Source organism: Channa argus, chromosome 11, assembly GCF_033026475.1.
Source record: "Channa argus isolate prfri chromosome 11, Channa argus male v1.0, whole genome shotgun sequence".
Taxonomy (NCBI): Eukaryota; Metazoa; Chordata; class Actinopteri; order Anabantiformes; family Channidae; genus Channa; species Channa argus.
Window position 1 is genome coordinate 9303264 of NC_090207.1, and position 25070 is coordinate 9328333.

At 37.8% G+C, this 25070-nt stretch overlaps 1 protein-coding gene across 2 annotated transcripts in view; it reads left to right on the forward strand.

Annotated features, from left to right (window-relative positions):
• The window catches only part of commd10 (COMM domain containing 10), a 55900-nt gene extending 32321 nt beyond the window's left edge, over positions 1–23579 (forward strand). Inside the window, exons 6-8 of one of the 2 annotated variants that reach the window (XR_010915582.1) lie at positions 12070–12231; positions 22657–22716; positions 23096–23579. Coding sequence is in view for 1 of the 2 variants with exons in the window: in XM_067521693.1 (XP_067377794.1) it covers positions 22657–22716; positions 23096–23134 (99 nt within the window). In the remaining variant the exon portion in view is untranslated. The remainder of the gene's footprint in view (positions 1–12069; positions 12232–22656; positions 22717–23095) is intronic. The other variant, XM_067521693.1, reaches the window with a different exon arrangement.
• The last annotated feature ends 1491 nt before the right edge of the window (positions 23580–25070 follow it).

A 25070-nucleotide genomic window follows, 5' to 3' on the forward strand; every position in this document is an offset into this window, starting at 1 on the left:
GTGTCACAATTTTCTGATTGTATTGTAATGTGTTCTTAAATATGGACAACTGCTACTACTACTACTACTAGTAGTAGTAGCAGCAGTGTATCTGCCTAGAACATGCGTACATGCTGTTCTAATATGAGGCTTTTGAGGACATGTATAATTTGTATTTATAAAATGGTAGAAATGTAGTGCATTAAATTGTCACAAGTTTAGGGTTCTCAGCTTAGCTTAGAATAATGATTAGAAGCCAGGTGGAAACAAAATCTGGATTTTTAACAATTAACATTTTATCTTACATTTAATTAATTCATACACACCAGGAAGATAAAAATTACACTTTGGCTGTGTTCTTAATGTTTATGGTTTTCACTGTGTAGTTCCCTCAAACATTCCGCATTTGAGCACCATTCGAGCTAACAATCCTACAATTTATGGCCTTTTATAGATGAGAAAAATTACTGTTGTGTGACTCTACACCTGACTGTAATGATGCAAAATGATGGTGCCAAGGATGATAAGGAAGACCCCTGAGTTTACCATTTACTATTATATGGAGAGTATTGAATGAGGGAGTGATTACTGACACATTAGTGGTTTCAGTGTGAGCTACCATGGACGTAATACATAGAACTAGACAATGTCTACCCTGTACATTTAAATGAAAATCGCTCATTGGCACCAACTCTCCAATCAGTGTTAACTCCCAGCAAACATGAATTTAAAATAATCCTACAGTAGATTTAATTTTGTGTGGCCTGTGATGTTTAGAAAAATGTATTTATCTTTTTACACTAATCAGCCTCAACATTAATTCCAACTGGTGGTTTTACTATAAAAATATTATGAACTAAAAACTTAATACAGTAAATGCTGATATATTCTTATGGGTTAACCTACTGTCAGAACAAAAAGTTGTTAAAATTAGTTCTACCTTTACCAACAGTGAACTTTGACCTTCATTTTGATTTATGTTTTGCAATAGTTACTATAATTAGTTTTTGTTTTTTGTTTTTTCAATACATTGCTTTATTAGTGGAGTACCTTTACTTTTGTATTTTAAGTAAAATCTTTACGCTATGCTTAGTACTGCTTAGTACTGTTAAGTTAGTAAAGGATTTTAAGTAGTATTCTTAGTGGATAATTTACACCTGCACTTTTACCTGAGTATTGAGTTTATAGTCTTCTACCACCTCTGCACACAGTGTATCTCATTTAGCTGTTTATAGGGTGATGTACCCACATGCCATACTGACCCTTGTCGTTCATGACATTATAGTGTCACAGGAAAAAAAAATAGCGGCTGATCAGCGTTTAGTCACTCTTTTTATGAATGTGTGTAATGAAAAATGCTTTTTGGGCTAGTGAAAATTATTTGATGAAGACTTCTGTTGTTTTGTCCAAAAATATATTCCAAACATGTAGATCCCTCTAAAACCCAAGTGTATAGTCTAAGTAGCCTAACTAGTCCTTTAATATTTCAGAATGAGGTTACAAGTCAGCATGATTTCTTGCTTCACCTCAATTTACAGCTCCATGGCTGACTGACACCTAAGATATACCACAGGCTAGCAAGAGGTGATTGTGTCACATGTGACTGAACCTCACAGCACAGGTTGAGCTCATTACGCTGTAATTCACTTTTCTCAGTGCCAGCAGTCATGCTGCCTCTATGGTTCATTTATTACCTAATCCTACCTGTAGCCATACTGACATACCATACAGGTGTTTATGGGAGAGGAATGAAGTATGAGGGATGCAGTTATTTCAGTCCTTTATTCATGAGTACTGTCTTATAGTTAATAGGCATATTATAAAATAGCTATACATTTTAAGCAGAGGGTGTTAACAATCTTTGCTAATCTTTTTAGTATGTACATTGTTGAGGTATTATCATTATCATTACTACTGTATGTGACACTGTTTTTCACTTTGAAACATTTAATTAAAGTCACCTTACATGTTTAACGGGCTAAACGAGTGGCTCCCTTTAGAAAGCTGTTAAAAATGTACTAAACATATTGGGACAAGATTTATAATTTACACTTTTTTACCAAAAGCACAATTTCACATTCAAAAACTAGGTGAGAATTGGGTGCAAAATTCAGAGACACAGGTTTAATCTACAGCTTTCTTAAAAATGTTCCACTTATAGTTGATTAATTATTAAAATGTATTTTAGGATTATGTTTATCTGTAGAGTTCATTAGACTGATGGCACTGTAAAGTACATTTACTGTAGTCCGCACTACAGTTTAGACACACTGTAGCCTTTAGACATTCATCAAGAAGGACTCAGATATGAGTGCCTAAATGTGATTTTGGGTGCTTTGTGTCACCACTTACTTTAGTCCAGTAAAGCTGCAAACCTCTCTCTTTGCTTTTTTCATATGTTTGACCTTTTTCCTTAGTTTAGTGTCAAGAGATAATTTTCTGAGAGGAAAACACATATTTTTCTGTGTAAAGTGATTCAACTGTAAGTTTAATGTTGCCTCAGTAAGCTTGAATTCGCATGGGTTTAGCACTTATTCTTTTCCTTATGAAGCACATGAAGTCGGCTCATTAGCCAAGAGCACATTGTTCAGTCTGAGTGCCTCCTGGCCAAAGTCAGTTCAGACTGTGTAGGTAATAATAACCCTGCCAGGCTTCAGATAATCAGGCTCCCCCCAAGAGTCCAGCAAAGAGAAAGAGAAGGTGTCAGTAGCATACAGCTAGACGGAAAGGAAAAAAGACCATGTATTGTATGAGTAGGTAGGGAACTACATTATTTAATAACAGCAGGGGGAAAAGGAAGAAAGATGGAAAGTTAAGGTATAGGTTTCCCATGGTTTTCTTTTATATGTCAGGTTCCATTGGTGAGGCATTTTGCTAATTAGAGATAAGAAAAGGTAAAAATAATTATATTTTTTGTTAGTTTGAATTTAGATCATTCGGGTTGTGGGTATAAGTCAGAGGAGATGATGCAGGGAAACTTGATGTTAATGGGATGGATTGTGATAGATGGTCTTTCTCTAATGAAACTTCTTAGAAAGGTTAATATATGTAGTTTTGTGAGGGTCAAAATAAATTTCCCATTTGGACAAAAGTGTGAAAAAGTCAGAAGACAAAGTAGGAGTTATTTCTCCCCTTTGGGAAGGTCCTCTAGCAGTTAGCTTTCCTAATTATACATGTTTTTAAGATGAGATTTGTTTTTTCTGGTGGGGCTCGTGATTTTTAGTGCCTTCCTGTGACAGGTAGTTTCACTAATTAGGACCAATAAATGTAAAGGTTGAAAAACGCTTCAGAGCAGAGGAATTTATGACTTACAGATTAAGACACGAAGAGGTTAAGGGCAGGCTAACAGGAATTTATTCAGTATCCACACATATTTTGGGAACTGGCTTGAGAAGCACTATTCACAATTTTTGAGAGGCCTTGTTTTACATTTTTAAATGGCTAATTAATCTTTTATGCAAAACTTGCTTCTTGATCTCTGACATTTAAATCTGAATGGACAGAAAGGATTGTTAGCCACCACATTATAGCCAACATGTTTTCCAACTTAAATGAAAATCTTATCATATTCTTCTGTGCATTCTTGGTATATTTTAAGGAGCTTATTATAAATATACTTTTGGCTTTAGAGCTGTAATATGACCTGCCCTGCCAGTGGGTTGACTACTTTAGAAGCTAGTACATTGTTCAGAACATTGTCCTGCTGGGTCTCCTTCCCCTTTAGTGTCAGGCTAATTAGGAAGAGGGAGATCTGGCTTTGTTGATGCCAGTGGTACAGAGGCTTATAGCATGAGAAAAAAAAAAAACAATACAAGGAAACTACTTCTTATTCACTTCTAAATAATATAACGAAGCCCAGTCTGTCATCTTTTTGAGAAGCAAGGGGCAGTGGAAATGAAAGAGAGTGACAGAGGTGGTGAAAACAAAGAATGAAAGAAATATGGGCACAAACAGACAGAAAGGTAATTCAGTCTTGCACGTTCACGGTCAGAAATATTCAGGATGCCTTAATAGCAAATTTTATACCGTACATCGATTTTTATCTTTCCTCAAATTGAGTCCATCTTTTCCCCACCACTTATCTCTAACTCTGGTCTTTGCCTGCCTTTCAGACTGTGAAATGGAGAGTGGTAATTTTCCCTGCTTCACTCTGTATGTTAATGAAGCGCTAATCTGTTCCTGAGCGAGTGCCTTAATGAGGGCGACGTGCCCCTCGCTCAGCCGGTTAGCTCCCGTTAAGCTAACTTTATGGAAATAGCTTGGTACCGCTCATCGTCCTGGGACTGGACTGAAATGTATGCCTTATTTCCACTTTTAAAGCTTTCTTCTCCCTTCTTAACAAGGCTGGGTGTTCCTTTGAGGAAGCGAGCAGTAGATAAACAAACATGGTAATGACGAGCACAGGGAGAGGCTTCACACACTTTGAGGTCTGGATATTGGTTGGGCTAAATAGGCCACATAGGATGGATTGTTGCAAATAGAGAGCGTAGTGATCCAAGTATCAAACCTCTGCTTGGATATACATTTATCTCAGCAGCTTTATTATTAAATTTAATTGTTTTGTTTGTTTTTTTATTGGTATTTTTTTGTTTGTTTGTTAGTTTTTTCTGGTGGGGGGAGTCAGGTGCGGCTTTATGTATCTCAAGGTGTTTTAATTGGTGTCAACTAAACCAATTAACACATTATTTATTATTTTCCACCACTGTATTGATCTTGTCACATCGTCATACCCGTAATGCCTACTGACGACGATGATACTTGGCAGTATTTAGAGAAACACCCTAACCAGATTAAAAGTAGGAACAGATGCTGCTCTGAGCTGAACATGTTTTAAAGACGTGTATCAAAGAATATTATGGCTTTATTCATTTTGAATGTATCTAGGCCAGCCCAGCCCATCTCTCCCACAGACCACATATTAAGGGTGGGTAAAAATGAAATGGATTAACTTTTCTCTCTTGCTTCACTCTTAAACTGAAGTTGCTCATCTTAAAGCTTTTCTCCTTCAGTTTGTTCTCCTATGTCTTGTTTCTTCTTCCATCTCCTTCTTTGCTCTCTCTTTGTCTATTTTGTGCTGTGCTTGATATTACATCACAAAAATACTCTAATACTCTGGTTTGTCATTTGTGAGTCACTTTGTTGTATAAATCATGCAAAATAGGTCAGATGTGGACAGGCAACTTTGAATTAAACTTTGTTACCTTTCAAGACACTATCTGATGGTGAAAGATGAGATTACCGTCATGTTAAGCTGACATTGAGCTGACTTTCTTATCTTAAGAAGTCTCCCAGTAATGCAGAACATTTAGTTTGCTTTCATAAGCACTGCAATGATCAAATTGAATGAATGAGTAAAATAGAGTAGTAGGAGCATAAAAGGAGTTTTTGGTAAGAAACAAGTGTGTGAAATACAAGTGCGAGGTTTTGAGGGAGGTGGGAGATACAGTAGGTGTTTTTTTTTTTGTTTTTTTTGCTGCACTCTGCTGCTCACACTACACAAATTCACTACAGGGGCTGAAACTTCTGGATTTCTCTTAAAATGATAAAAAGATGTCTGAGCCTTGTCTCAGATAAGTCTTTAAGGGTGTGCTTGGATTTAAAAACTCTCTGGAGGTCTTTTTTTAGAACTTTTCAAGTTCATACATCAATGAAATAGTCATGAAGCACACTAGTTTGTCAGATTAAGATTGTCGAGCTTAGGTGGTTGGAGACTGGTTTGATGTACGCAAAGCTTAATGGCTTGCACTGCTTCCTTCCTCCAACCCATATGGCGATGTTTAATCAGAAATCCATAAAGACTTCTGCATGTGTTTTCATTTATTTATAGTTATCAGTCATGAATCGTGTGTTGGGTTTCAAAACATAAATCATTCTGAAGTAAATTGTATGTGTCAGGCACATGATTAAAATCCACTGCAATATAAATCACAGAATACTGTATAAATTACATACTGCAGCTTCAGACAGTATTTAGAACCCTTTACATTTTTGCTTAGTTAATTGCAGAATTAAGTGTAGAATTAAATTTAAATGGATATTGTTTTTCACAGACGTTTTAACAAATGTAAAAAACATACACATTTAATTTACATATTTATGAATTAATTTAAAAAGTATTTGGACCTTTGCTCTGCCACTCTTTATTGTGGTTTGCTGCATCATTGTGCTTGTGTAATTATCCTTGAAAAGTGTGCAGAACTTGATTGGATTCCCCTTGTGGCAAATTGAATTGATTAGACATAGTTTAGAAGGGGACACACCTGTGTAAATAAGGTCCCACAAATCAAACTGCATGTCATTATGAAAACCAAGCCAAGAAACTCATTTATCATAAACTTCTGCGATAACACTATACAGCATAAATCACAGTAAGTGTATAAAAATAATTTCAAACTTTCGAATGTTTGCAGAAGCATAGTGGCCTCAAAAATGGTGAAATGCTAGTTTGAAACGATCATAATTTTTCCTAGAGTTGGCAGTCTGGCCAAACTGAGTAAATAGCCAAAGAGTGATTTGTTCAGGGAGTCGAACACAGCCACTTTAACAAAGTTTCAGAAGTCCTCTACAGAAAGAGGAGAACTTGTCAAAAAAGTAACACAGCCCTGTTCACCACTGAGTTGTAACTGAGAAAGTATTAGTTTTCCATCTTAAAAATATATTTATTCCACGCACCTACTAAAGGGTGATTTAAAATTAGCTTCTAAAAGATACAGAGTTTCTTAAATTTGTAAAGGTTTCTAAAATTATGCTTTAGTGTTGTGGGTTGTTGAGTTTTCCCCCAAAACATAAAATCTAAAAAACTCATGAGTGTAAAAAGTGATGGTGTCTGAATACTTGCAAATGTGTAGTATGGTTGGGAAGTTGCTTATCAGCATCAGTAACTATCTCTGAGTCTTCTTAAGTGATGAAGAAAGTGCCCAGATATACTTATTAAAAATGTACAAACTGTTTTGTATATGGCACGGTGTGTGTCATTCTCCTCTTGCTGCTGATGCTGGCTGGATGTGTAATAGAACCTGGCTCATACACGAGATTGGAGCTGGAAAACGGTTATTCATAAGCAGAATGACCAAGCAAAAATCAGCCAACCTACACTTATACAAAGTTTTTGTTTTTTAAAAACAAATAATACTCAACGGTGTCTACAACAATCTTTGTAGGCAAGAGCAGTGCATCAAATCAAATTTATCTCCCATACTGGTTAAGGATTATAGAGTTTAGGCCATGAAGAAACCAGCAGCCGCAGCATATGGCAGATGACGCACTGCAGACAGGCCGACCAGCAAGCTGATCAGAACCAGGGTCTGTTTCTATTCAACACTGACCACAAAAGAAGGCAAGGAGAATACAGGGGTTGAGGAACTGTCATATTTCCCCTGTTAAGGGAGGGAGAGATTCCCATGTGGTTGAATAATAATGTGTCTCTACCTCAGCAGAGAGAAGTTTAGGGCAGCAGGGTGCATAGGGGGAGGGGAGAGACTGGTCATAGAGCATTTGTCATTGAAGTTTAGAAGTGTCATTGGAACCGCAAAAAGCACTCCAGTGCCTTTAACTCCATAAAACTTCGGTGCTGTGCGTGCATGTATGTTTTTGCGCTCCATGCTCAGATGTAAGTGTTTTTGATTAAAGTCAGAGCCACTAGCACAGAGCATTCGGTGGTGGCGCAGTAGTCCCGGTAATTACCAGTTATTTCACAGAGGCTACTGAGGATGTTGCCATTCTGCCTCTGAAGCACCACAGATGCATGCATCCTGGAAGATGTGTGCCAGATTTATCCCAAAATGTAGCTTGACACTCACCCTGAATAGCAGTAAAAGCCTGTGGGGAGGCAATGTTTTTTCTGCTGACTTTGGTGGTGTGTTTAATATGCCTTTATACGGAGAACAGTGGAAGCTCATAGCTTCATCACAGCTGACAAATTTCTCCTTTAGCTATTGTTTATCTACAAATTCACATTCCACTATTACATGCATAAAGCTTCAGCTTTGACCCATTTAAGGAAATTATAAAAGTCAGTTCAGAGATAGCTATGACACAAAGATCTGGGGAAAAACTGTGATAATCAGACATTTCTCAGGAGACTCGGTCTTACATGGCATCTTTGCTGATTAAACAGTCATTAGTTAACTTTTTTCTAAAGGTGTTTTATCACCCACGCAGTTTAACTTTTTATGCCTTTAGAAAGGAATTTGTTGGCCAAAATGATTACTTTGCATTGTATCCCTCTTTATGATGTATCCCTCTATTGATGAAAATAGTTCCACAGTATAATTTGCTTAGATTTGCTATTGTTAATGGCTACTTTCTCCCCTATTGTTGGGGAGAAAATGAGAAAGGAATTTTGGGTTTACTTGAGTTTAAAAAGAAAGAGAAAAGAAAAGTACAAAAAAAAAACTTATGTTAAAAGGGAATGCAGCACACAACACTATTAAACTCAATTTGAATAACTGATGTCTAATTCATGATTAACTGATTGACTATCGTCTGCATTCATTAAAACACAAGTCTATCAGTATTGAAATAAGTTTTTTATTACATCCATACTAAGAAGTAAGCAGAACAGATTCTGTTATTAAAAGAACAGTAAGTGGCATTCAAACATTTATTTCTGATAAGCCCTGAGTGGTGGCCTTGGCTTTTATTTATGAATTAGCTGCTCAAAATGCCTGAAAAATCTCTTTATGACACTGTGGGAGGGCCATCAAAGCGAAACAGCTGAACTTACATCAAATTGCATTGAACTTAGCAAAAACATCATGATAAAAGTAACATTTATGTCTAATGGCTACATTTACAGTTATGTGTGTTGAGGTTTTCTATTGCCTGAGTTCAACCAGTAAGAGGAGTTTACAAGTTATTCAGTGTCTTTGTATTTTGGAATTTAGATTTTTTTCTGTTAGGTCAGTCAGTTACTTATTTAAGAACCAAGTTTATCAGATAATTATATTGTCCATCCATGTGTTTGTATTCCTTGCAGATCCCCATAAGACAAAGAGTTAGTTCAGTAGGCCTCTGCTTCTCAAGAGTGAGGCTGAATATGGTGTGTGTGTGTGTGTGTGTGTGTGTGTGTGTGTGTGTGTGTGTGTGTGTGTGTGTGTGTGTGTGTGTGTGTGTGTGTGTGTGTGTGTGTGTGTGTGTGTGTGTGTGTGTGTGTGTGTGTGTGCGTGCGCGCTTTTTAATGCTGTTCATGTCTGTAGTGAGCCTGTATCCTGCATCCATGCTTCAGTGTGTTTCTGTCATTCTAGTTCAGTGAGTGGCCCACTGGGTGCAGACAATCCCAGGCTTTGTGTCTATGTGCTGCTGCCATGCTGTGTACTGTACTGAATGGGCTCTGGGGAGCGAGGCGTGTGAAAATCCCACCCCTGCCCACCTAGAGACTGTCAGCTGTGTGCGTGTGTCTGTGTGTGTGTGTGTGTCTGTTTGCAAGAGAAAGACAGTTGTACTGAAGGAAAAAGAGATGCTGTTTGTGTGTGTGTGTGTGTATGTGTATGTGTGTGATGAATGTATGCGTAGGTGTATTCATGTATGTGTAGGATGGGAAGTGGTGAGTGAAAGAGGACCCTCCATAACAACCACTTTCTGTGTTGCACAGTACAGAGAGTTTCTTTATTATTCTTTTATTTCATTAGCTGCTGACCCAATGCCCTAACAGATGACCCCTATCAGAGGCTACCCTGTTCTCTCACATTCACCACCACTTTTGCTGCCTGTCTGTCTCGTCCTCTAAATCTCTGTCCCATATCGTGCTGTGTAATTAATGAATGTTTACACCTTCAGACCATTACTACCATATACTCAGTACTCTTGTTGATTAGACCTCTGGTCAAGTTATATTGACCTTATATAGGTGATAACTGTGTAAATTTTCAAACAGGATAGTAAACCAACATGACGGAGGTGTTCATCAAGCACAGTTTGTACACACCTGTACAGTCTTGGGAAGAGGTGTGAACAGGCAGCATAAGTAATAAGACCTGTGCAACTGCATTGTGGTTGGGTAGGCTCCTTAATGTGACAAACGTTTTTGTATTACATTTTCAACTTGTAAACAGTTTCTTTAACTTTATATTTTACATAACTCAAATGCGATGAAAAACCAATAAAAGTCCAATAAAACAGAGATACGAAGTACAACTTTGCATCATCTGTAGTAACACACACCTTATTCTGACTTCATGAGTATTCATGCATCATTCCAAGGTGGTGAACCTCAGTACTAACCTTGGTGCCACATGGAATTAGTAACCTAAATTAATTATTTCTGTTGTGTTATGAATTTGTCACAGTAATATTCTTAAAGCTACAATATCCGTTTTAAGCTACAACTAATATGAGAATGAAAATCTTAATCCATTCTGCTTGGCCCCTGCAAGGCCCCTCCCTCTCCCTGTGCTCGTGTACTTTCTGCTATATATTACAATTTTAAAAAATGCTCTAGTGAAGCATAAATAATTGAGATTCTCTGATTAATTGAAAAGACAAACATTGCTCTAAAACAACGAAGTGAAAGTCTCTGCCAGTGCTGTTCAGTGAGTCTGGATAACAGGAGGCTTTACCAACATCATTCCACATTAAGATAAATTTTGGAAGAAGATTCTACTAAAGTTTCTAAATTTACATACAGCATATTATGCCTATATGTGTCTTGTTATGATGAACTGCCAGTGGCAGTGGTTGCAGCCTTTCTGACAACAATGTATCTTCTGTAATTCTTTCCACCAAGTTGGAGAAGAAACTTTCCCTTTAGGGATGGGGCGATGTGTTAAGGGATCAATGTAATGTAAATTTGTCTGTTTACTTATCAACAATAGGCTGTGTCTAGTAAGAGCATGGAGTCCACTGGTAAGAAAGAAGATTAACAAAATGTATGTGCACTCTGCAAATTGTTTTATTTATTTTGCTGTTAAATTGCTAAATATAGGTTGCACCACATTCTTTTAACTTGAATGGAACAAGCTCTCACTTTAATAATGTTGTGGACTATGTTAGTCTGTAAAATAATAATGCCCTGCAGTGCATACTTTGTCATATCTGTTTCTTTAAAGCAAGGATGGTTGAATAAAATCTACAAATTAAAAATGCTATTTTTAGTAAATTATGTTAATTAAAAAATGAAAAAGAGATTAATAGGAAAATAATTTAATCAATAGATTAATCGATGAATCAGAATAATTGATAGATTAATTGACCAAAAAACAATCCTTACACCCCACTTTCCTGTTATCAGCAGCAATTTATTTTTTCAGGGAAATGTCCGTGAGAGGCCTCCTCTCTTTTTTTCCTGAAGCCTCTGATTACATTTACACTGTTGCATACATTCACATCTAAAAGCTGCCGAGTACAATCACAGTCTGATCTGTGGTCACTGAGCAGCTCCACTGGAGCAGTCAAAGTTAAGGGGCTTGCTCAAGGCGTACCACAGCAGTGCTGATGTGCTGCATTTCCTCATGTCCATCCAATTTTAATCCTGTTAGTCTGGGGAACTGGCAACATTGTGGTCACAATCTTTGCCCACTTCCAGCTAGAAGAATCAAATTTAGAGACTGATGTGACTGTTTCTTTCCCACTTAACAATGTCTAATTACCGTTTATACAGTATAACAGGAAAGCGGCATAAAATCTGTGCATTGATTGCAGAGATTATTAAAGCACACGCTACAGTAAGACTTTGATGGCAGACTTCTGCAAGGCAAATGACCTAAGTTATTTTTGATAAAAACACTAGAAATTGTTTGCATGCCGATGATAGTGGTGTCCTTCGTTGCCAAGGGTGAGATACAATGGCAGCTGATTGGCATGTGTTGGAAAGAAGTCACTTTGTGCATGCAATAAACTGGGCTGCCTTCTGCAGTCTTGTGTGCCAGATGCTGCATAACATACAAACGTTATTATTAAGAGTTTGATCTTGAGTCAACATGGAACTTTTCCAGGATGGAGGCATGTGTATGAAAGAGAAAATTAATTACTATAACAGACAGGGGAACACAACAGCGTTCCATATTCCAGGTCTGAAGGGGCTGTTTTCCTTTGTTTCTTTGTCTTCCTGTCTGCTCCCATTGATTAATGTATGAATGTATTTCTCACATGTAGATCATCATCATCATCATCATCACCACAAATGGTCGCGCTGTGGTGTGTCTTGCTGCATGGCATGTGAAGCATCGAGAGGCGGATGTGTGTGCAGTGAAGGCCTAGTCATACTCCCATTGTCTCCAACCACAACACAGGATGTGGTGGATTCTAATTGAGGAGGTGGATGGACAGTACACACACAAACAAATAATGAAAACACACACTGGATGTACAGGACATAGGTGACCTCAATCATGTGAGACAAAACCAATAGGCAAAATAGCTGCTGCACCATTCAGCCCACCACTGAGGATGTTATTTGTTTAGCCCCAGTAGCTACCTCCTGCTGCTTGTAAATGTCAAGCCTCATCATTGTTGTATGAGCATTTGCTGCACAGTTTGACTGTGCAGGCTGTCCCAGTGTGTTCAGTTTCTTGAATAAAGGTGCTGTGTGTTTATTTAGCAAGTTTGTTATGTCACTTTCATTCGGAACACACTTAGTGTCTTCTTCCTTTGTTACGGTATCCATTAAGCACAGTAGGCAGTGTCCCAATTTCATCAAAGGTTTACTGTCAATGCTATGTTCCACTAAAGAAGCTTCTTCAACTTTAACTATTAGCGAGATGTATTAAAATCCTCTTCTCTCCTCTCCTCTCCTCCACTCTCCTTTCCTTTCTTTCTCTCTCTTCCTCCATCCATCCCCCATCTGTCTGCCATCTCTGTTTGGGTGTTTGCGGCCTAGCCTCTCAGAGCATGTAGACATATGCCCTGTTCCTCTAATTGGTTCTCTGTATTCATATGGGGATGCAGAAAGAGGCATGGAGACTGCAGGCAAAGCTGACTCTTAATAAATGTCAGTCCACAGCCAGGCTACGGATGGACAGCTCACTGATGGGCTGTTTATAACAAGGCATCACTTAATGCAAGGAGAGACAGATGCTGAGGAAAGTTAGAGATAAAGAAAAGGAATATATTAAGAGGAGTGCATCTTGCCAACGAAAGATGGGGAGATGATGAGAGAGGAACAGGAAAATGGAATCACCTCAGTAGGAAGAAGGAAACAGAGCAAGACCAACCCTAGTACTGTTGCAGCCTGAGGGCAGTGATTTTGATACAGCATGATGTGTGACAAGATGGACAACGATGTGATCTGCATCTGCAAATTTCTCATTTATAGGTGATTGTAAAATGATTCCTAACCAGGTGTACTTAGAGCCTAGGGGTTTTTTCTGGAGTTGCCAGGAGTTACATGAAAATTTGTTCAAGTTAACTAGTCAACATACAGTACAGTAACACATGTTACACTTCAGAATCAGAAGAGATAAAAAAATGTGCTAGAAATGAATAAACAATTGCAAGGGGACATTGTTAAAAAATGTTATAGATTGCTAAAAATATGCAGCATTATCAAGCTAGGTTTAAACGGCATGAAGCATGTATGGGGATGCAAACCTAAAAATAAATCTAGTACAGTAACAGTGTACTGTACATTCAGCTAGGACAAATATTTCTTTCACTATCAGAAGTAACAAAAATAGTTAATTGTAATTAATTTCTGACGAAGAAACATTTGTAATAGCTAATTATGTATCAAACATAATGCTAATAAAAAAACAAATCCCTCTTTTACTCTTTTTTGCCATTTCAAAATAGGTGGGTATTAACATTTGCATATGACTGTAAATGTTGAACAGATATGCCACAAAATTCTATAATGAATATTCTTTAAATTCTTAATAGTAGTCCAATAATGAATAGTCAAAATAATTAGTATGTCCATGCAGCTTCTACATACAAAAGTAAACTTTTAATACATGTAACAACAACCAGGTTTATAGCACTATAGTAATAAATAACAGCAAGTTTCTAACTTTCCCTTGGTTGTGTTGTTGAATGTGTGGGCCTTTGTATCGATGAATGCTTCTGCATATACATGCCCATAAGGTTATCTTATATGTAGCTTTGTTTGTGTGTGTGTGTCTGTCTGTCTGACCTGGTGTGTTTTCAGGAATTCATCCTGTCGAGCCTGGAACCTGCTCCCAGCTCGTCTCCACACAAACCAAAGCAAAAGCCCCAGTTTGTTTGTTGTTTTGCCTGCCTTGTTTTTCTTTTGATTGTTGTCAAAGTTCCCACTGTCTCCCCTGGTGTAGCAGCATACACACCACTCTTCGATGCTATTATTTACTCCCTGCGGTTTCCAGTGTTTAGGTGTGTGTGTGTTTGCGTTATCAAAAGGCCCATTGGAAAAGGAGGAAAAACTTAGAAGGGATGAAATATTCAGACTGATGGATTGTTCTAGGCCAGTTTACTCCCAGGTGTTTTCTCTAGATCATAGAAATTAGAAAGACTGAGCGACATGCTGTCCCCTTACATGTTTTTGGGAGGCCTCTTCTTCCTTCTTACAGGAAGTGCTTTTTCATCATGTTATCTCTTGTATGCAGTAGCAGCAAGCCTCTGTAGTCTGACCAAAATGTGGAAGGTCTTATTTTCCATTTCATTCTCTGCTTAGTCTTTTCTTGTTCTCTTTGGTTTCTCTTTTTTCTCTTTCTCTTCTTCGTATTTGTGTGGGCCTGCATGTGCCTGCACATATCTGCTTGTGCTCATTTCTGTTATAAATACCAGGGGTGATTGACAGTTTCCAGTGTTTGCGTTTGACAGCTCTTATTTGTTGTAGTCGACAGGCTTTTAGTGAATGGCTGACGTTTTGAGGTTCTGTGTCTGTCACTATGCTGTGACTATGGGGCACTGTTGTGGATGTGGATGCCAGTTCCACAGTGCGTTGATGCACTGTTTCTTTTGTTTTTTTGTTTTTTTTTCTTTCTGAACAGTTCTAGGCTCAAAGGGTCATGGGAAGAATACACATGGTTGTTTCTTAAACTTTGATATCTGTTTGTTGTTGTTGACTGGTACACCAGTCTGTAGTGTTTGGTGAATTAATCCATGGAAAGAACAGCGTAAGATGAGTTGAATGTTGTGTGTATATAACTCTTCTTTCAGCCCTTGGTATTTACATGTATATTTATCAGTTTCCCCACTCATTCCTTCTTTTGGGGTGGTCCAATTCCTTACTTCAAGCTCGGGTCCTCTACCCGAGGCCTGGGAGCTTGAGGGTCTTGCACAGTATCTTAGCTGTTCCTAGGACTGTCCACTTCTGGACAGAGATCTCAGATGTTGTTCCTGGAATCTGCTGGAGCCAACTTCCCATTTTAGGGGTCCCAGCCCCCAGTGTTCCTATTATCACGGGGTACCACTTGTGCCTTCACCTTTCACATATGCTCTACCCACTGTTATGTGCTGGATTGTCTCGGGGGCATGTTTGCACAGTGTGCACCTGGAGTCCTGCCTGGGAGACCCTCTATTGATCTTGTACTTATAGCCTGCTCCTGCTAGATACATACATACACTTCTTGACTACGCTGAAATGGCATTTATTTAGACTGAACCCTTTTTTATCAGGAGTAACAAAAATTGTCAAAAAATTGATTTAGATAGCTACAGTAAGATAATAAAAATAAATTAGCATAAACAAATTGAAAAATGTTTACATTTAAAAAAGTTATTTATATACAACAATTACAAAAATTGTGTCCCAAAAAATACAGCACAATACTTGGGGCTGTTGCTTGAGTAACTCTGCAGCTATGTTTTGTTAGAAAAACTTCCTCAGTGGCTTGGCACATAAGAAAATGTGAGAGTTTTAAAGTGTTTTAAAGAGGTTTGGTGTCAGGCCCTTTGAAGGATTCTCATTGCACACAGTGACATAATTACGAATGAATCCCACTTTACACTGAATCAAGTCCAAATGCTAAACGTCTATACTTTATGTATATAAGCTCGTAATAGGCTGTCAGCTGACCAGCTAAGGGAATGCAGTACACTAAAGCTTGAGTTTGAGAAATGTTCATTTTAATAAATTATGACATTTTAAATGTTTTGGGATGTCAATGGTCACCAAGCTGTAATTGCATTATTATACCATCCCCTTCTTGTTATTAAAACATAGTTAGAGATTTGATTACATTTCTGAAAAATTACATTTATTTTGATTAGTGTTCCGTAACAAGTAGAGGGCTATTAATTAAACACACCATTATGCTCGGAACAATTTGGTATTCAATTTTCTACTAACCTGAACCTTTGACCTGTGTCCATTTCAATTCCCCACCTGTGTTCCCCCTTCACAGTAAATCAGGTGGCCACAAACTATTCAAACTTCACCAGTGTTGATGAGATACAGACAGATGGACAGGGATGCTTGTAACATAAAAGAGGAGGCAGCGCACCTGTAGCACTGAAGCAGACACCAAAACTATGTATTGAGACATTAAAAGAATGTGTTGACAGCACAGCTGCTTTCGTCAGACAGTCTGTTTTTAGCAACAGACAGCTATAGAGCACACTGAAACACATGGATCCTCAAGCACAACAAACACACTTTTATATGTTTGAATTTCTGTAACTTACTTTTACCTGTATATCAAAGGTACATACAAAAAACAAAACAGCTGAGTTTAGAACAACATTGTCATCTCACTTCATTTCCATTTAAAAAAAAAAGAATCAGTCAGTTTTGATGCCAATTTATTTCACATAATTACCTTTGTAAAAATCTTTGTAAAAATATATCTTGTGTCTTCATGCCACAGCTTTATTTGTGCTGTCACCCGTATGCATGCCCAGTGACAGACACCCCTCCTTACATCCTTATGAAATACCCCTACTGATTATCCTTCAACAAGATGGCAGAATGTAGCTCTGACAGCCAGGGAGAGGCTGGCACAAAGACAGAGTGGAGGACAGACAGACAGGTTGGCAGACATGTTTGTTTTGTGAGCTAACTGACAAACAGTAATGACACATATACTGTAGTTGCTGCAAGCTGACCGACAGACAGGGAGACAGAGAAGCAGTCAAGCATGCAGACAAGTTGATAGACCAGATAGAAAGATAGATCAGCAGTCACTCAGCCATCAGCTTTTGTAAACATGTGTGCGCTCATAGGAGCGAAACAACAAGGGTTGCAGATTTATCTTTTCCTTTTTCATCAATAATGGTTATGTGTTGTGAGGCTATGGAACCAAGAGTGTGTCCGTGTGTGTGTCCTGTGTGTGTTTGTGTGCATGTAGGAAAGGGAAGGGTGTATTCATTATATGGATACTGAGATTGGGAGGTTAAGTTGCCAAAATCCAACAGCTCAGCCTCCTGTGCATTTCTTCTCTCTTTCTGTCTCTTTGTCTTTTGCTGTCAAGTTTTCTCTCTGTCAGGCAAAAGTCAGTGACCACAAGAGATCTTCTACTGGACAAACTGTCAAAGAGCTCATAGACACAGAAAACATACAGAGAAACCACTGTGTGGCCCTTTTTTTCAGTTACCTATCCACAGTAATAATGTGCTAGGGTCAGAAGCAGAAAAGTAAGATGACACTTATTTTATTTCTGAATTTTGATACTCAAACCAATTTATTCATTTTGGTCAAGCAGGAATAAATATTTTGTAGATTTTTGAAAGAAGTGCTAATTGTGGTACCATGAATATTTTAATTCAAAATACTTCGAACTGCCAAATTGATAATCAATGGACTCAGTGGATATATTTAAAGTTTAATGTTGTTTGTGATGCCAAGTAGAGTAGGTGAAGCCTTAACACTTTAAATAACAGTTGGACTTAGACCAGTTGTTTTTCCCCTATAAGCATTGTGTATTTTTCTGCTAAGCTAAGTTGAATGTAACATTTTTTGTTAAGTAATGGGATCCAAACTGTACAGAGGAAATGTCCCACCTGTGACATTTCTGACATGACATCAAACACCAGGGAAGCAGATTAAATTTGTCACAGTTACTGAAACTTCTGCGTTGGAGGATGTTGCCAAAAATAATGTTGAATTGGCCCAGCTTTTGCTACTCCACCTTGAAGCATCATCTGACAACTGACTATACTGAATTATCATTGTCAGTGACAGAATCAGTATGTTTTAGTTAGAGTTCCTCACAGGTGACTGAGAGCACTTTTGTCAGCTCAGCTGTATATGTTCATGTAAATCTTCTTTTCCTTTTGGCTGTTCCCTTTCAGGGTTCGCCACAGTGAATCGTGCCTCCATCTTCTATGTTCATGTAAATGAATCATGTTATCATGTCCTGTTTTTGAATTGCCAAATGCACATACAGTATACACAGTGGTGCTTATGCACAGTAAAACTCAAACTTCTCCACTTTTCACCAACACAAAAACTAACAAGTACGTGCAACTTGACTATGCTGCAGATTGATTGGCACTTGTTTTTGACACTTGAGCCTGATTTGCTTCACTTCATGTCTGACTGGAATGGACTTTGCCATGCATATTTTAAGATTGCTTCACCTGGGAGACAGTTTCATGCAGACTTTCTTCTTCGTTCTCTCTTTCTCTCTGAATTTATAGTTGGCTTAGTTATTGCATTAAGCTTGAAGTTAAAATTCTGGACATGGGATATGTTCCCATGTCCCAGCATATTCTTTATAGTTTGATGTAAGAGATTCTTTTGGTTGTTTGATAATTGAAAGCTCTCTGGAGTTATCACAATTGTTATTGTCTCTCCTAAGTTCCTCCTCTTCTTTGCATTTCACATGGCTTCTCATTTCTCTAATACCATCTCCTCCCCTCTTTGTTTTTGTCAATCTTCCTTCCCAATCAGGTTTCACTCCCCCGCCCTCTGGTTATTACCAACCTGGTTTTATTTGTTTTTGTCATTGAGTAATAAGAAATTCAGTTTCTGTGAAGCATTCATGTCCTTTACTGGACTGACACGAATGATTGATGAAAAGTGCTTTTTTGCAGCCTTCCAGTCCTGTTCACACAAACTCCATGTGGTATGACATTACTTTACCACTACTCAATGCTCTAATTGGTCCCAGTCCATCATTTTGCTTATCCAGTTGAGTAACTCTCTGATCTACATTTACATATATTCAATTCTTAATCTATAGAAAAGGGAATTTACGGTTTACTATATTGCAACTTAAATGTTTTAGTCTTGGCCTAAATTTCTGTTTCTGTAGTAACTTGTGACATACAGATGGGCAAAACAAGTAAAACAGAATTTCATTGAAAGTTTAATTAACATAAAATTAGATGGTAATTATCTGGTACAAATGTTATCAGAAATTAATACAGGTATTTTAAATTAATAGATCAAGGGGGGTGCAAACTTTGGGACTCGTGTAATTATTTATTGTTATTATAAATTACTTTTTTACGCTACAATTTTTGCCCTTTTAAAATAAGGTTTTGAAACATTTGCACCCAATGGTATGTTGTCCAAATGTACCAGGAAAAGTTCAAATTAAGAGGACCGAAAAAGTTCACCATAAGCATGAATGCATAAATTTAATTGCCTGGAAATCCATCTGACTAATGTCCAGACATTTCACATTGAACCGCAACAACCTGTTAAAGAGGTGGTAGATGTAGAGATATTAAACTAAAAGTGAAACTTACGACTGGCTGGTGGCTTTAAATAAAATGACGATTATTAGAATTTATTCTCTGGGCACCCTGATTAACTGTGCTAGATATTATAGCAATCCATCCAGTGGTGTTTGAAACATTTCATGAAAAGATTTAGTTTAAAACCTGGCTGCTTGATTTTCCCCCAGTCGAACTTCTTTGTAGCTGTTTTGTCAGTCACATTGCCAGATCACAGAAACTAACTTGTTACCCAGGTGCACTGTTGTATCCTAAGTTAAGGTTATACTGTAGTCAACAAAAAGATTTGTCTCCCAACTATCCCTCCCTGATTTTATTGGCTCATCTGGGGACTTGTAGTAACTTTGTCAAAAGTTATTAATGCTTGTATCAAGAACTGCTACGGAATAATTAGTCCACCATCTCAGCAGTTATTCGATTTTGAGAAGTGTCCTTTATTTTTTTAGAGTCACTGTATTTTTCTTTACTGTAGAAATATTAGTATAAGTACTTGGAACACTTGATACTGTACAAGTAAATTTGTAATTATTTTAATGGCTTTATTCCGTTTTCATGCCGAGACAGATAAGTATGGTGTGTGTGTGTGTGTGTGTGTGTGTGTGTGTGTGTGTGTGTGTGTGTGTGTGTGTGTGTGTGTGTGTGTGTGTGTGTGTGTGTGTGTGTGTGTGTGTGTGTGTGTTGGTAGTATAGGGCTGTGATGATGGGATGATGCATTCTATCCCCATTAGTGTTAGCCTAGATCTGTCAGAGTTTTGTTGGGTTACTGCCTGGCAAAATCTCAACCCTGAGGAACATGGGGATGGGCCAAAGACATACACGCACACACAAACGTACACACCCGGGTGCATAAGTTCCCAAGTCAAGATACTGTTCTTTGTTGCACACATACATACATACACACTCACACACACTTGCAAACACTCACTCACTCAGAAGAACCTGAAAAATCTGTCAATCTCACAAACACACTCACAATCACACTTTCATCCTCAACCCCTGTGCAACAAACGAGGCAGTGTTACTGTCTCGTTTGTTGTTTCACTTTATTGTAGCTTAGTTTTGATCGACATCATATTTCACACACTGAAACTACATTTTCACTTGGCCCCTGTGTCAACTCTGTCAGACAATAACAGAGACAGCTTAGTTGGCTGATGATGTTTATTTTTCTTTCTAGCTCAGCTGGGGTTAGTAGTGTGACCCCAGCACTCCACAGACCATTAACCCAAATAACTGATTATGCAGCAGTGGTTTCTCTTTATTATAAATAGTGTTTGCCTCAGTAGAGATCAATAGAAAACTTTGTGTTATGAGCCGAGAATCAGATCAGTACCTCTGGAAGCACAGGGTGTGTTCATCACTTAACTAATTTCACTGCATGCATGCGCAATTTTTATTTATAATCATTTCCTAACAACAACCTTGTTTACTCTGAGATTATTTATCACTTGGAAAACTACTTTGATGTGCGTCTTTATTTAATTTCTGATTACTTGGTAACAATGCTTTAATAGGCTGTTTTAATACCTGTCGTGCAGACTCTGTCCTTGCAGTGATCCCTCTGCTGTAGCTAAATTCAAGGCTGCCCTACATTCCCCTTGTGCAGGGGAGCTGCTGCAAAGTGGGGGCTTTGAGGAGAGATAACATTTTCCCTCTGTGTTTCACTTTGGACTGAGTGTTGTTAATGTTGCTTCTAATTAATATCTCTGTCATTAATTTACCATGACACACGGCCTCCCTCCACCCACCCGGCCAACTAGTCAGCCAGTTAGCTTCCAGCCCCGAAGCCCCATTTAGTCTGTAAGGACCAAAGGAAGACGAGCTGGGGATGGGAGAGTAAAATCAGACAACTGACTTGATGTTTTAGTGTCTTTTAGCAGATATTGCTTTCTGTCTTTTCTTTTTTTTTTTGAGTGTGTGTGGACCTTTTTTTTTTTTCTTTCCTCTTGCCCTCCTCTCCACTCCTTGTTGGTACCAGGTGTTCAGTACCATTATCAACAGTCAGCGTGACGGCATTGAGTGCACTTTGGTTGGCTACAAAGACCACCTTTCTCATTCCGTGCTACCTAGAAAGCATTTCACATATTATAGCTATTTTCTCAATGATGGCTGTTGAGAAAGTGTCTCGCTATCACACTTGCTCATGGGGGTGGATTATTGTTCAGCCTTCGTTTTTGATGGGGTGATGATGATAATAGCAGTTCAGTAATGGTTGCCCTTGTTTTTTTTCCCTGCGGAACCTTGGTAGCCTCAGTAGTTTGTCAAGGCTGCAGCCTTTTCAGGAAGGTGAAGGGATAAACCAAAAAGCTCCCAACCTACAATAATATTATCATACCATATATATTTGTTACAACAAATTGTTACTCAAAAACTGAAATAAAGACCTATTATATATCTAAATACTGATATAGCAAACCGACAAATATTGGAGCAATTTTCACAAATCTCAGTGATCTATTCCAGCTTCACAAGCCTCAAGACCTTCATTATAGTTTTAGGGTTATGGTAAATGGTCTGCAGTTACTTAGCACCTTTCTGTCTATTGGTACTCAAAGCACTTTAAACTGTTTGTCATTCCCAAAAAGATATACAGATGCAACAAAATTTGCTAGCTAGAATTTGAATAGAGAAAATAAATTGCTTTGCAGCAACATACAACAAATACAGTAGCAGTCCCTTTAATATAATGTATATTTATAATTTTTACATGTCTGATCTGTTGTGTGACTGTTGCACTTTTTACACTTGCACATACACAAATCCAATTTCACACAGGGTCATTTAGTTTGTCTCAAGTTTTTAAACAAAATGGAAATAAAGTGATGGGTTCGTAGACAGTGACTTTGCCTTCTGTCTATTTTTAAACGTTGATGGATAAGACTTGGAGGATAGTACATATTGGCCAAAGAGCAGTAATAATTGATGAAGGTTTTTATGGAAAGCCCAAGAAGTCGAATGAGGAAGCCTTTGTTATGCCTCTTACGCATGGGCTCTTATCAGCTTTTTCATCCTCTACTTTGTTGTCCTCTGACTTCTCTGAACTTATTTTTCTTATTTCCTATGTAGCTCATTTGAGAGCCTCTCTGATCCCCCCCCCTCACTATATACCTCTATGTGTCTCTCCCTCTCCATCTCTTTCTCCAGGCTCAGGAAAATGTCTTTGTTGAGTTTAACCACCCAGAGCTGCTTGACTTCTACAACAAGGTCTGTTGTCTTTGATGTCATATTGCCTATATATCTTTGTGTTATATTCATATCTTGTGAATCTAATATGTCAGTGAAGATTCTTATTCACCCAGGTTTGGTTATTTTCTGATAACCAAACCTGGATGGAACCTGGAAGAAGAAGCTACTTGGATAACCAAGAAGAAAGAAGTCCAGTTGAATTGATTCAATCTTCTGATATTGTGCATCTAATATTTTGCATTTCATCTTGATTAGCTGGTGTTTTGTTTTTCACTTTAGCTGTTACTTTCTGACTTTCTTTCCCCATTTGTGTGTGTGTGTGTGTGTGTGTGTGTGTGTGTTTCCTTTGTCTTCTTCTTATCTCCAAACACTCAACCTGTTCTTGTTTTTCTTCCAGCTTGAAATTGTGCAAGGCCAGTTGGATTCCTTGACTTGATGCCTGGTACTCTTCGTAACACCACACCCAGCCACACCTTTGCTAGTGTTTTTGCTGACAGGTATGCCAGCTGTTAGAAGCCCAGCAATTCTGTTCCTTCTCTGATTCATTAGGGGAAAATGTCTGAATTTGAAGGGAGAAGTTTTATTTTCTTTTCGAGTTTTTTTTTAATCCAGGTTTGTGATCATAATTAAGGGATGTCAAGGTGAGCAATCTGATTGTGCTTTGCATTTATATGTCTTCATCAAGAAGATTTTATTGCCCTTTCAATTAGTTATAAAAAGATATGTAAATGTGCCAAGAATTTATGATCTTAAAATGTATTTGTGCCCACAAAAACTAGAAGGAAAAGGTCATTTTGAATTAAACAAATTAATTTTGTAACTTGAAATACAAGCCGGTGTCCAAGCCATTCCAATAAATTCTGAATTGGAGGTGAAATTCATCCAAGCTGTTGTTATTTAGTGAAGGCTCATTATTTCTCATTAAGACAAACCTGGACTGCTGGTTCAACAGATGGGAGTTCTGGGAGGCACAGCAGACCTCCGGCTTGTCCATGTGTGTCTGAGTAGAGGGTTGCATGAATATGTCCTTGTTCATACAGCTGTGTGTGTGTGTGTGTTTGTGTGCGTGTGCTTGTGCTTGTCCACGTGGATGTATGAATATTTCCTTTCCTTCCTGCTTTGAATAAAAAATTGAGAAGTTTTCTTATTCCAAGATGCTGTTATCCATATGCAGATTTTGTCAACTCTAGTCCACCTCTATCAGGTCTTTGCTCTTAAGCAGTCTGTCTAATAGTCAGGTAGCATCAGAAACCCCCTTCCCCTGCAACTTTCTGATGTCAGAAAAGGGTCATTTTCTAAAACTGATGATCCAACGTTTATACCCACTTCAGGCTATGACTGGCTGAGTGCAACACTATGAATGCCTTCCAAAAGAGTTGGTCTGAAAATGTGCATTGTTATTCTCCTATTAAAATTTCACTGTGTTTTCTTTGTTAACATGTTCAAACAGCATGTCTTGGGACCACACAATGACCTTCAATCTACTCATTACATCTGATATTTATTTGATTGTTTTTTTTCTATATTCTTTATCAAAATGAAACCAGTAGTATACTGTACTTTTATATACGTATATAGCACACAATGTTCTTTTTCCAAGAAAATCAGTTATCTCCCTTTATCTGTTCTGACACGTGTTCTATACATGCATGTTTAAATTATCTACTGTGGAAGTTTAATTAATTAAATTTGTACAATATCTATGTACTTTAAAGTTTAACTGTATATTTGTAAGGAGTGTCTTTCGCAAACATAAAAACACAAAAACATGTTATTCAAGCTATGTGAAAAAAGAAAAATGTAATGGTGTGAATCTTAAGAGAAAAGGGAAAAACACACATTTCTTTCTGACCAGTGACGATCTACTAAAGTGTCACCTACTTACGTATTGTTCAAACTTGTTTACCTACAAATTAATTGCCACATGGCCTTTTGAGATTACAAGCCATTTAATGACATGTTCATTTATTAATATTCAATAAACAGTGCAGGATTGTACGGTGCCATGATTCTTCAAAGGGAAGAGAGTCTGATATTTGACCTCACAAGTGCATCTCTGCTTTTTGATCTTGTCATTACGAAATAATTTGTGGCTCTGTTGTTTTCTGCATCCAACCTAAGCAAATGTCAGACTGTGTTAATAGGATAATTGGCATGTAGAGAAACCACAAAAACTTTAATGCCCCTTTTCAACAAAATCACTTCTTTCTTGTAAAGTAGGTAAATTCACTTCTTAAATTCCCCTGGGAACCCTACGTACTCCTGCCATCCAAAGAAATACTGAAAATATCCCAAAGGTAGCAGAATAAATCAGAAAAAGATAAGACCAGATCAGCATTTTCTTTCTAACCCTTAAAAACAGGAATAGAGAT